This window comes from Cryptotermes secundus, unplaced genomic scaffold (genome assembly GCF_002891405.2).
Source record: "Cryptotermes secundus unplaced genomic scaffold, Csec_1.0 scaffold685, whole genome shotgun sequence".
Taxonomy (NCBI): Eukaryota; Metazoa; Arthropoda; class Insecta; order Blattodea; family Kalotermitidae; genus Cryptotermes; species Cryptotermes secundus.
Genome location: NW_019734365.1, coordinates 907,029 through 919,474, shown reverse-complemented (window position 1 = coordinate 919,474; position 12,446 = coordinate 907,029). Strand labels below are relative to the sequence as shown.

General features: G+C 38.1%; 1 protein-coding gene across 2 annotated transcripts in view; it reads left to right on the top strand.

Moving 5' to 3' along the window:
- The first annotated feature begins 6 nt into the window (after positions 1 to 6).
- The window catches only part of LOC111868905 (vacuolar protein sorting-associated protein 41 homolog), a 31,466-nt gene continuing 19,026 nt past the window's right edge, over positions 7 to 12,446 (top strand). For both annotated transcript variants that reach the window (XM_023859995.2, XM_023859996.2), the window contains exons 1-7: positions 7 to 138; positions 1,208 to 1,331; positions 2,710 to 2,908; positions 5,864 to 6,018; positions 7,982 to 8,200; positions 11,070 to 11,175; positions 11,311 to 11,462. In XM_023859995.2, the coding sequence (XP_023715763.1) occupies positions 7 to 138; positions 1,208 to 1,331; positions 2,710 to 2,908; positions 5,864 to 6,018; positions 7,982 to 8,200; positions 11,070 to 11,175; positions 11,311 to 11,462 (1,087 nt within the window). The remainder of the gene's footprint in view (positions 139 to 1,207; positions 1,332 to 2,709; positions 2,909 to 5,863; positions 6,019 to 7,981; positions 8,201 to 11,069; positions 11,176 to 11,310; positions 11,463 to 12,446) is intronic.

The following is a 12,446-nucleotide window of genomic DNA, read 5'->3' as shown; positions in this document are numbered from 1 at the left end:
TGGGGTATGATCCATTTGCTTGATCATCAAGGAAACAATGTACGCAACAAGGAGCTGCAAGCGCATACTGTTGCTGTTAATCAAATCAGTATTGACCAAAATGGAGATTTTATTGCGAGCTGCTCTGATGATGGGAAAGTATGTTCATTGTAGAACAGTTGTGAATGCATTTAACTGTAGAAGTTTTTGTAAATCATTTGCTACATGAATCTGGATTTCCAATGAGGATGTCATTTAGCAGTGATGACAGTCATAATATATCATGGTCTTGGTTCCAATTTGAGTGACCACATTTTCAAAAATGGGCGTCATATTATACCACTCAAACAGTGGGTTTGTGGCTTCACATTTCCCTTGGGCCTAGGGTGTTTGCATTTTGTGCTCTTCTGTAATAGTAATGCCTTGCAGTGATCTGATCCAAGGAACTGAATTGCTTATCTTGATAATGATTTACAAATGCCTTGGCCCAAGTTGAGATATAACGCTGAAGAAGACGGTCCTCTGTATTCAAATGTGTTCATTTTTAAGTTTTCTTAATGGCCTGTTCCCAATAAAATTGTTGGCATATAGAAAATAGATGATTGTATATGATGATTATCTGATCAGCACTTGCTCCTAATTTTGAATTAACATCATAGGCTTGTTCGTTATAATAAAGACACAATTTCTTTCTTTGCATTCTGTATTCATTTTATGCATATTACAATATAATATACAAAAGGTTTCACACAGATCAGAACAATTTACAAGTTTCGTTTCCTCCCAAATTTCAATATCCTCTTCCTGTAAGATGAGAAATGGATGAAATCCAAGTTCATACATGTCTGCTTTTGTAAATGTGTGGTTATGTTGAACAGATGAAACAGTCAAGCATGGATGCATGGAAAACATGTAAAATGAATGATCTGAAATTGATTGTATTTTATGTGGACAGATTACAGGACAACTTATTTGTGATTTGGTATCATACAGGACCATAATTTAGTTGGTATTTAAATTTTACCATAATATTACATGTGCAAAACACTGATAATCCAANGATGAAACAGTCAAGCATGGATGCATGGAAAACATGTAAAATGAATTATCTGAAAATGATTGTATTTTATGTGGACAGCTTACAGGACAACTTATTTGTTATCATACAGGACCATAATTTAGTTGGTATGTGCAAAACACTGATAATCCAGTTTACCATTTATTACAGGTTTTCATCTATGGTCTTTATTCAATTGAAAACAACCATAATATGGTCATTGGCCGTCTTGTCAAATCAATAGCCATTGACCCTAACTATTACAAGTCTGGTTCAGGACGAAGGTTCATTACAGGTGAGCAAGGTCAGAGGTATTTGGAAAGGGATTGAGAGTTATATAGAAAGTGACTGAGAATCAGGCCACGAGTGATAGAGGGAATTAAGAGAGAGAGTGTGTTTGATTACAGTGGTTGGGAAGGGCAAAGAAGGGTGTTCATGAGCTGCAGGTGGATGAAGGATGTGTGATATGTAGGAATGAAGCTTTAGAGGAGTAGTGAAGAATCTTCCACAAACTAGAAGGGAAGAGAAATTAGGTGGTATGTATGTAGCATACACTGAGAAAGTTGGAACATATAATGTTAAATTTTTGAACAACTTTTTAAAAATATTTGTGTGAAGCAGACTGAAGAAAAAATGAATGCAGTAAAGAATTCTTAAATATGTGGTAAAGATACTTGTAGGTATCTGTTATTAATACTGCAATGTTCATGGTACTGAATTTTATAATTACAAAACTACCATACATTTGCAGGTGGGAAAGGACATTGAGCAATATAGACTTCTTGCATTAGAATATGTTAGAATATTGTACAGTGGAACCTCGCTTAATGAGCACCTCTCATAACGAGTAATTCGCATAACGAGCAAAACAATTGTANAAAAAAATACTCGCTTAACGAGCGACGTTTCGCATAACGAGTGACGAGAGGGGAAGTCCCGGATTGTGCGCTTGCTACATCAGCCTGTGTTTAGCACTCGTTCCGCTAGCATCTTAGTGTCGCTTGTGATCACACATTTTTTCAAACTTGTGTTCAGACATATTATTTGTGATTTTTTTTGTGCAAAGTTTAATAACCCTTGCAAAAATGTCCCTGAAGAAAAAGCCGCAAAAAGAGTGCCACAAGAGAATAAAATAACCGTAGAAGTGAAACGTAAAATCACTGAAAAGCGAGAACAAGGTGTGAGCGTGGCTGATCTAGCACGCACATACAGTCGGTCTACATCAACGATTTGCACTATCCTCAAGAACAAGGACAAGATTAAGGAGATAGATGCTTCAAAGGGAGTGACAAGAATATCTACGCAACGGTTATGTATTCTCGACGATGTTGAAAGGTTGCTCCTCATATGGATTTTTTTTGCTTTTCTGCAAATCGAATTCGCATTCCAGGTTGGTTCATTCCGCATAGAAGAAAAGATGAAGATGATTCATGCTCCTTAACAATGTATATATGTAATTTTCTTTGAATAAACATACATAAAATTTTTTGAGTATTTTTTTTGGCATGGAATGCATTATCACATTTTACATTAATTTATATGGGAAAAATTGTTTCGCATTACGAGTAAGATTCTGGAACGAATTATGCTCGTTAAGCAATGTTCCACTGTACTTTGGAACTTTTCATGAATTAATGATCCATGTAACCACATTTCCTTACATTTCTGTGTAGGAGATGAACGGCTGGTTCTGCATGAGAAGACCTTCTTATCTCGACTAAAGTCAACTGTCTTATATGAAGCTGAGGGTGGAGTGCAGAATATTAAGTGGAATGGTCAGTTTGTGGCATGGGCTAGTGACATCGGTGTCCGAGTGTATGACATCAATGCTAGGTGTTCTCTAGGCCTCATCAAATGGAATAGAAATCCAGAGTGAGTGGTCACTTTTTGTAGAAGGAAGAAAGCTAGAGCAGTGGTTCTCAACCTATTTTGTCATTGTGTGGGTTGTCATTGCTGATGCATCCTGCTTTTCCCTGTAACCATGATAAAGAAAGCTGTTTATGACATAAGGGCATGTGGTAATGTAGTTGGTTGAGGCACTGTGCTACAGGATTAAGGTTAGGGGGTTGATTCCTGATGAGGTCATTGGATTTTTCTATTGACTTAATCCTTCCAGCAGGAGCCAGGATAGTGCAGTCAGTATAGTGACTGACTATGTACTGGACGACTGAGAGGTTGGAGTCGAGCCCTGGTAGGGTAAAGAATTTTCACTTCTACATGTCTTCCAGACTGACTCTGGGGTCCAATGAACCTCCTATACAGTGGGTACTGGGGGCTCTTTCCTGGGGGTAAAACGGGCAGTTCATGAAGCTGACCACTCACCTCCATATTGCCGAGGTCAAGAAAATGTGGACCTATACATCCACTCCCCCATACACCTTCATGGCATAGTGCTTAGTTAAGAACAGAGACAAATTTACCTTAATTCTGCTAGCAGCACTGTGGTCCTGGGGTCAAATCAGTCTTTAACAGAAATGAATACAAGGACTTTTCCTGTGGTGAATGGCAGCCAGCGCACAAGACTGACAATCTGTAAGCTGCTTGTCTGGAAAATGTGGGAGCCTCAACAACCTACAACCCTGTGGGCCTCCACTGCCTGTTAAAAGGATAACTTTACCTTTTTTATGTTTATACGTATTTTGAGATTTAATATTTGACTAGGGTAGCTCTACTACATCTACTTGCAACTGGCCAGTTTGAGTTTTGAGAGGGCCACAAGCTGTCCTTTTGGAAAATTTAAATAGTATTCCTCAGTCCTTGATATAGGCTACTACTGCTTTCTTACTTGTCCTTATCATTTGACCACACAGTACAATCCCTACACTTGAGCTCACCTAAGAAAGTGTAAAGCTGTCATTTGGTGAGCAGGGAGTGATATTTATTGAATCCAGAATTATACTGTCACAGGTGGGGGACTAAACACAGGATTTGGATTGATAATTGAGTTGAATGGATACTAATTAATCTTAACTGCACATAATTACAACACTTTTACTACTCTTCACAATCTACAAATAATTAAACCACACTCCAAATCTTTCCAGTGTGCTATATCTTCAAGTATTCATTGCTTGGTTGCAGCCTCCAGTAATGGGGATTCTCCCAAATGTTTCTGTACTCGTTGGCTCCAGTTCTGAGGGGGTCAGTTGGGGTTGGGTAAATGGTTGCTGGCCCTTGCCAGCACAATCATTCTTGGTTCTGAGTCCTTTGGGACTCATGACCATATTGTAATCTCTCACAATTCTGGGAGTTGCTGGCTGTTCTGTCTTTTTCATGGACTGACTGTTGTGTATATATTTGTTGCCATGAAAACATGTTTTAACAAGTCATTGCATAGCAATTCATGCCCCCATGACTCTTCTCTGACTCCAGTATGCTAGCTCTTAGGTGTCATGTTACAATACTTATACATTAGCTTACTGCATTTGCTTTTGTAATTTTCCCTCTGTTTAAATACCATAGAAACTCGTACTGTTATATATTTCACAAAGTTGACTTTAATGGCAACAATTAAATATTAATAATCATAAAGATGTATATTATGCATATTATCATTCATTGTTGAAATATGAAATAATACATATATTGGGGAAATACATCAGACGTTCATAAGGTCTTTGTTATGCAAAAGAAATTAATAAGAATAATGATGGGAGTGGGCCCAACTCGTACATGTGCAGAATTATTTAAAAAGCTTGACATACCACCAATCCCATATGTATATTTGCTCTCAGTGATGACATTTGTTGTTAATAATTTGGATAAGTTTCAGGCCATTAACTCTGTATATATGATTGGTACAAGAAGGAGTGGCCACCTTCATATATACCTACAACACATTTATCATCCTGTCACAGAGGGGTGTATTATTCAGGCGTCAGGCTATTTAACATTCTGCCGTCAAATATCTCAGCTTTAAAAAAGGATAAAAATCAGTTTAGGTTTGTTTTACAAAATTATTTGCAAAGTAACTCATTGTACTCTGTTGATGAATTTGTCAAGCATGCAAGAGGCTCAAAAGTTAAGAGTTAGTAAATGGTCTGTGTGCTTGTATTATACGTTGTTGAGACTTGCTTGTTGTAAGTGTAGTAGTATGTATGATGTCTGTGTTTGTTATGAATTTTAATATGTTACAATGAAACTGAAATAATGATATGGCTGGCCAATGTATGTGGAATGGCAAGGTGTGCAATTGTGCAGCATAGAGTGGTTATGGTTGGAAATATGAGGGATTTTGTTCAGGGTTGAATGTAACAGTGGTTTTCCCATGGCCTATGTGTGTTGTCTTGACAACTTGAGCTGTCTGCGTGAGGCCTGATTATATATTTCATTGGACCAAGAACATATGACATGTAGTCATCATGAATTTGTAATGTGTGACATGTTATATATCTAGCCCTACGGGGAGGTGATTGGATCCATGAAGTGAAAATAAGTGTAAATGGCAGTTTATTTTACAGTGTAGTTTGTTACAAAGCCGGCCATGCCATAGCTCAAGTGGTTAGTCGCTGGCTTCCCACCGTGGCAGCCTGGGTTCAATCCCGGGTCTGGTCAAGTAGGATTTGTGGTGGACAAAGTGGAGCTGGGGCGGGTTTTCTTTGAGTACTTCAGTTTCCCCTGCTAATCTTCATTCCACCAAATTCTCCATCATCATAATGACCCGAGGCAGGCTACATTAGGCCAATCAGTGACTGCTGTGTCGAGTGGACCCAGTTGGACTCCACCCCCCACTAAGCCAATTAAAAAAGAATTGTTACAAAGCCTGTTTTTTTTTTCAAATGAATAAAATTATATAAATATCATAACCAATTTTACATTTTGTTTCAGTGCATTACCAGAGTATTACCGTTGCAATTTGTGTTGGAAGAATTCAACCACCCTTCTTGTAGGTTGGGTAGATACAGTGCGAATCTGTATGATACGGAAACGCAGCTTGGCTGAGCTCGCCAACAGAGAACTACCTGAGTTTGTAGTAGAGCCAGGTGGCACATTTGAAGTTAGTCATTTTGATAATAATTTAAATTAGTGTGGACTACTCTGGTGTTTGAATGCATTGGAGTGTACTTACAAAGGAATTGTATTGGAGCTTGGATAAGTATATTTTTGAATGAATATTCACTACAGTTAAAGCTGATGAAGTACTGTCACATATAAATTCTTCATTGAGCTACCAAATGTAAAAAGCGCTGTTTTCCTGTTCCTTGCAAACACATTTTACCAGATATTGTTGTCTGTAGTAATATCACACCTTAATGTGTATTGAATATCTGTTTACAACTTTTTGACAATAATGTGTGGGCCTGCTGTACCAAAAGAAGAGCATGGTAAGATTTATCACAGTTATAAGAGTAATGAACAATTTAATGTTCTTTGTGTTTTAGTATTGTCTGAACCAAGAAGTTGAAGATGTTCGTATGTCTGCATAACCTTTTGTACTCACTCCTGATTGCTTACTGGGAGCTATCCTTTACAAACAAAAGTCTTCCCCATTATTTGCTGTTTGCCAGTAACACACAAAGTAAAAGAGACTCATATGTACTGTAGTTCCTTGGAACTCTAGCTGTGGTAGAGGGGTCATACCATCTCTTGTGGAGCTGGGGAGGGGGGGGGGCAGTCTTATCAGCTTATGTCAGCATGGGTACTACCAGTTTGGAGTGTGGTCAGGTGTATAGTACTTTGTGTTACTTGTTAGCTGGTCTCCATAGGCAATGTTTTCCACTTGGGGAGTAGCTTTGAATGTCACCACAGCAAGTGTACAGCTTCGCGTGCTCCACAACAGCATTTACCTTTCTAAAGTTCTATAGTAACGAGGCACTAACTATATGTATGATGCATTACAGGCGTGTTCTAAATACATTATTTGCTTGATGCTTTGTCCATGCTGATGCTTATTTTTTGTTTGGAACTTTAAATACTTAAAGTTCTCAGTCTTCAAAATTCTTTGGTTGGCTTTTTCTGTGGCCATTGACCCATCAGCTAGAATGGCAGCTGAGTTTTCTGGCAGAACCACTTGAAGAGACTGGATTCCAAATTGTCACTCTCTAGAGTACATTAACTTTGTTTCACTAATCTTCCATTGCATGGAACAGCCAATAGTATTTTTAAAAATGGAGAACATTGTTGAAGAAGACATTCATTATCATTTTCTTATTTCACTTCACAGAGATGTATAATTTCAAGGTTCATGTTAAGATCTAGACATTTATGTTTCTTTGCCATAATTAAGGACGAATACATTTTAACTTAAACGATATTCAGCACATTCACAGAAACTTTTTAAAGTCATATTCGCTAGCCACATGACCCAGTAAACAGTGAAACAAGCAATTGGACTGATGAGAAGTTCAGATGATGTCACATAGTGGACATTTCTCGCTGGCTAAAACCTGGAAGGAACTCAGCCTAAGGGCCATCACATTGTGTTAAATTTGGTCCTAGAAACTTTGGACCTTACTGTGACTATGCAGTATTTTGAGGAGCTGGCTGATATTATTTGATTGAATGTTAGAAATTCTCTCTGCTTATATGCTGAGCACTTCTGCCTTAAGGTCTGNACTATGCAGTATTTTGAGGAGCTGGCCTGCCCCAGTTCTCAGTGTTCCAATTTTCCTTCTATGAGGAAAATATAAGAGGGGCCTGAAAATGATTGTCTGTTCTCACAATCTCACTTCTTCTGCTTGGCAGAAAACAATATTTTGCCGATGAATAGGGCTGTCTACTCACAAACCCATTTCCCTCTTGTTCACTTGAAATTGGCCTAACCCAAATTTGGTTTCATTGCATTACCCCTTCCTGTAGGTTTGAGTGACCACCTTCCTTGCAGCCTTCCTATATAACCAACCCAGTTCCTTACTCTACACACTTCAATCCTGAAAATGGAAGCAGCATATTCCAGTAAAATGTGAATACTTTGAGATTTTTAGAATTGAATTTTGAATTTTGCAGTATCTACATTTACTGCTGAGTTCTACATCTGTGGAATTGGTCCGCTAGATAACCATTTAGTTCTTCTTGGCTATGTGAAAGAGCCCGACTTGGATGGCAAGGCTCAACGACCTCAGCTTTATGTTGTTGAGCCTAGGACAGAAGATTACGTGGAGATCTGCACAGACTCCTTGTCCCTGCGTGGCTATCAAGAATATAAGTGTAATGATTACCACCTTGGTGAGTGTGACAGTAGATATAATTTTTTTCTTTTAATCTATAGTGATTGTTTTATAGCCCAAAGTATACACACACCTTTAGGGTACATAATTATATTTCTTCCTTTACAAGGAAAACTTGGCAGCATATGACCTCTTCATTTAAAACAATAAAAATTTGTCAATCTTACGGTATCCTGGGATGTAGGAAGCACAGATTTAAATAAAAAGTCGTACCCATAATAACTGCAATAAATATGTGAAGTCTGTAAGAATATAGTAAAGGAATGATTCTGCTCTTTAGAGAAAAACAATAATGAAGGTCATGCTATTATCATGTCCATAGTTTTGAACACATAAAATACTAAAATATAATTTAAGAGACCCTTGTAATCTCCATACCAGCATAGTGCAGTCAGTATAGTAACGGGCTATAGGCTGGGTGGCCAGGGCTTGATTCTCAGCAGGGATAATAGATTTTTTTTACTCAGTCCAGACCAGCTCTGTGGCTTACCCTGCCTTCTATGAAATGGATACAAGGGGCTCTTTCCCATTGTGTAAAGTGGCTTTGATGTGAACTAACCACTCACTCACATCTAGTGCCAAGGTCAAGAATGGTGGAGCTGTGCTTCCACTTCCAGATACATCTTCTTGGCATGGTACTTAGTTAATTAAGCATAGGGACAACTTTACCTTTTACCCATACCTGTACCATACCAAATTTCATGTGCTCCATCACAGTGTTTAATGCGAAATACACCGAAAGTATAAGTCCATTAACATGAGGAGGGGAAGGATATTTCTCAGGCAGACTTAACTGTAGTCAAGTCATTATTTATTCATCCTGTATACAGTCTATTCAGTAATAGGCATTAAAATTTAAAAACAAATTGGAAGATTAATTCTTGTTGCTGCCATGAAATATGATTACAAACATGAACAGAATGCCCATTTGTGTCCAAAATGAAATAACATGTTCACATTGGGTACGAATAGGATGATGGTAGAGTAAACCCTCATTAATCCAGATGTCAGGTAATCCAGATCAAAATATGAAAAATGACAAATTCTGTTCATAGTTGAGTACATACTGTAAAAGACATATGAGATTTAGGAGCAACGGGGATTAGAGCAAGATGACTTTGGGACTGTGCTGAGGGCAGCTGGAGAGTGTAAAACCACACAAGAAAGTATCCAAGATTGACTTGAGCTGGATGAAGGAGACTCTGGAATTCAGCTTATGACAGAGGAAGAAATTGCTGCAGTGATATTTTTTATTTATTTTCATCAGCACTACCTATGTTATTAAATTTTCCATTTATTTGTTTTTTAATTTTTTTTCTAGTAGGGTTATCTTTTGCTTCATTAATCCAAATTCTCTGTGAATGTGGATTACTGAGGATTTATTATATTAGGGTAATGACTAGCTTTAAAATAATGCTGTGTTTGTGGTATATTTTTAGCATTGTCATAGTTTTGGAATGAATTACCATCACATACGTATTTATAGTTTTCCTGAAGGAAATTTAAGGTAATATTTGATGAAAAATACATAATTTCTTCACCTGTTTCCATCCAGTAGTGGATCTGAGATGACTGACGCGGTATTAATGTGCTGGATGACCTAGTCTGTTACTCAGGCCAAGGATAGTGCACGTTACTTAGCTATTTATTTGTGGTTTATTTAGTGACAGTTTCAGTAGCTCAGGTTATATGGTGTTAAATGATGGGATCTTCAGTAAATAATAAATTGTAAAGGATGTGGAAGGAAGTGGTCATGGTCTAAGGTATTATCCTGACATTTGCCTAGAAGGACTAAAGGTAACCACAAAAGACCTTATTCAGGATTGCTGTTCTCTGGGCAGAGAGTTGATCCCAGGACCTCCCAGATATGAACTTAGAATGCTACTCACTTTGCCATGATGTTTAATTTGCTACTGTCACTAGCTTGTGTTGAAACGTTGGTCCTATATTGACCCACAATAGTTCCAGCTTTGTGTAATAGGTGTCCACCTCTTCTAGTTCTCCTCTGTTTATCCGAGACAGCCTTACAGCTGTCATTTCCCATATTTGTTGCTCGTTTGTTCCATTTTCATACTAACACTACCCAATTCAATCTTCAGTCCATTGCATAACAACTTATTCCACAGTTTTCAGTTGTTATGAGTTTATGGCTGTGTGACTGCTGACATCAAATTGTCACATACTTATGGTCATAACCACTGTTGATGAATCCAGTATGATCCAAACCACCAATTTCTGACACCAAGATGTCACGTGTTTATGGTTTTGTCCACTGCTGGTAAATCCAATACAATCTGATCCAACCACTTCTGACACTGGTTATCACAAGTATTAGTGGCTTATATACAAGGTTTCGATTGGCAAATCAATTTAATGGATAGTCACAAGTTGTAACTACAATTAGTTCTAACACTCTCTAGATTACTGTAACTGTAACACATGAAAACACGTCTTCAGCATCCATCCTCAATCCTCTGGAATTCTCTTTCTCAAACTCTATCTTTCTGGCAGAGCCCTCTCCTTCCATAACTTTGGGAGAATCATATAGAAAACACCCACTACAATAGATTGTCTGTTGTAATCTGCATATCCATTGCCACAGTAATCTGTATATTCATTTGTTGCTGTGGGAACAATGTTTACCTAGTAGGTCTCCAGCAATGACCATCTCCTCTGACTCCATTCCGGCTTTCAGGCGCCATGTCACAATTTGTAGATCTATCTGACCTCCATGTAGTGCAGTGGTTAAGATTGTGCAGTGCTTTAACCTCTTCTCATCTTAATATCAATCTTGGCATGATGTTTAGGCACAGGGAAATTTTGCCAATTTCCATTAGATACTAATGATGCCAATATGTTATTTTCAGAATGTCTGATAGAAGAAAATAGATTCTTCATTGTAAGTCCAAAAGATGTTGTGGTGGCTAGTCCGTATGATGCAGACGACCGTGTCCAGTGGCTAATTGAACATGGGTATGTAGTAATCAAGAAAATATATGGTCATTATAACTTCACAGAGTATTTAAATTTGGTTACCAAGTTCTCAGGTCCTTATGGTTCCAGGTTTAACTTCTGTTATAGTGACAATAAGACACTTATTTATTACAGTAAATATGAGGCTGCAATGGAGGCTGTAACTCAGTTTGAAGGCCGTGATTTAAAGAGACACACATTACTGCAAGTGGGACGCGCCTATTTGGATCATCTTCTGTTTGAACAGAAATTTGATGAAGCTGGTAAACTTTGTCTTAAAATCCTGGGTGAGTCTTGATACTTCGATAAAATTACTGATAATAAGGAAAAGCCTATTATGTTTAGATTTTTAAGACTTCTCTTGGTATAAACATATGTCATTGATGACCACTCCAAGCACCATATACGAGGTGTGTTCAAAAAATGACGGGAATTTCCGTATTTTGGAAAAAATATTTATTCATTCGTCTACATTAATGTTGTCGCCTTCAAAATAGTCCCCATTCGATATTATGCACTTACGCCAGCGCTTCTTCCAATCATCGAAACACTTCTCAAACTCGATTTTTGGGATAGCCTTTAGCTCTTTCAGCGATGCGCTTTTAATGTCATCTATGCTTGTAAAACGACGGCCCTTTAAGGTTCTCTTTATTTTTGGAAATAGGAAAAAGTCACACGGAGCCATGTCTGGCGAATATGGAGGCTGGGGCATCGTTACAGTATTGTTTTTGGCCAAGAATTCACGAACAAGCAACGAAGTGTGAGCAGGTGCATTATCGTGGTGCAAAAGCCATGAATTGTTTTTCCACAAATCCGGGCGTTTTTTTCGGATTGCCTCACGCAAACGGCGTTGAACTTTCAGGTAGTACTCCTTATTGACCGTTTGACCTTGAGGCAAGAATTCATGATGCACTATGCCATTAAAATTGAAGAACACAGTAAGCATAACCTTCACGTTCGAACGCACTTGTCGAGCCTTTTTCGGTCTTGGCGATCCAGGATGCTTCCACTGAGACGATTGAGCCTTAGTTTCAACGTCATATCCGTAAACCCATGTTTCGTCACCTGTTATAACACGTTTCAGTAATTCTGCATCATCGTTGACTTCCTTTAGTGATTCCTGAGCAACTTCCATTCGCCGCTGTTTTTGTTCAAAATTCAGCAATTTTGGAACAAATTTTGCTGCCACGCGTTTCATACCCAAAACATTCGAAAAAATTTCATGGCATGAGCCAATCGATATGCCAACATCATCAGCGACTTCTCTGATT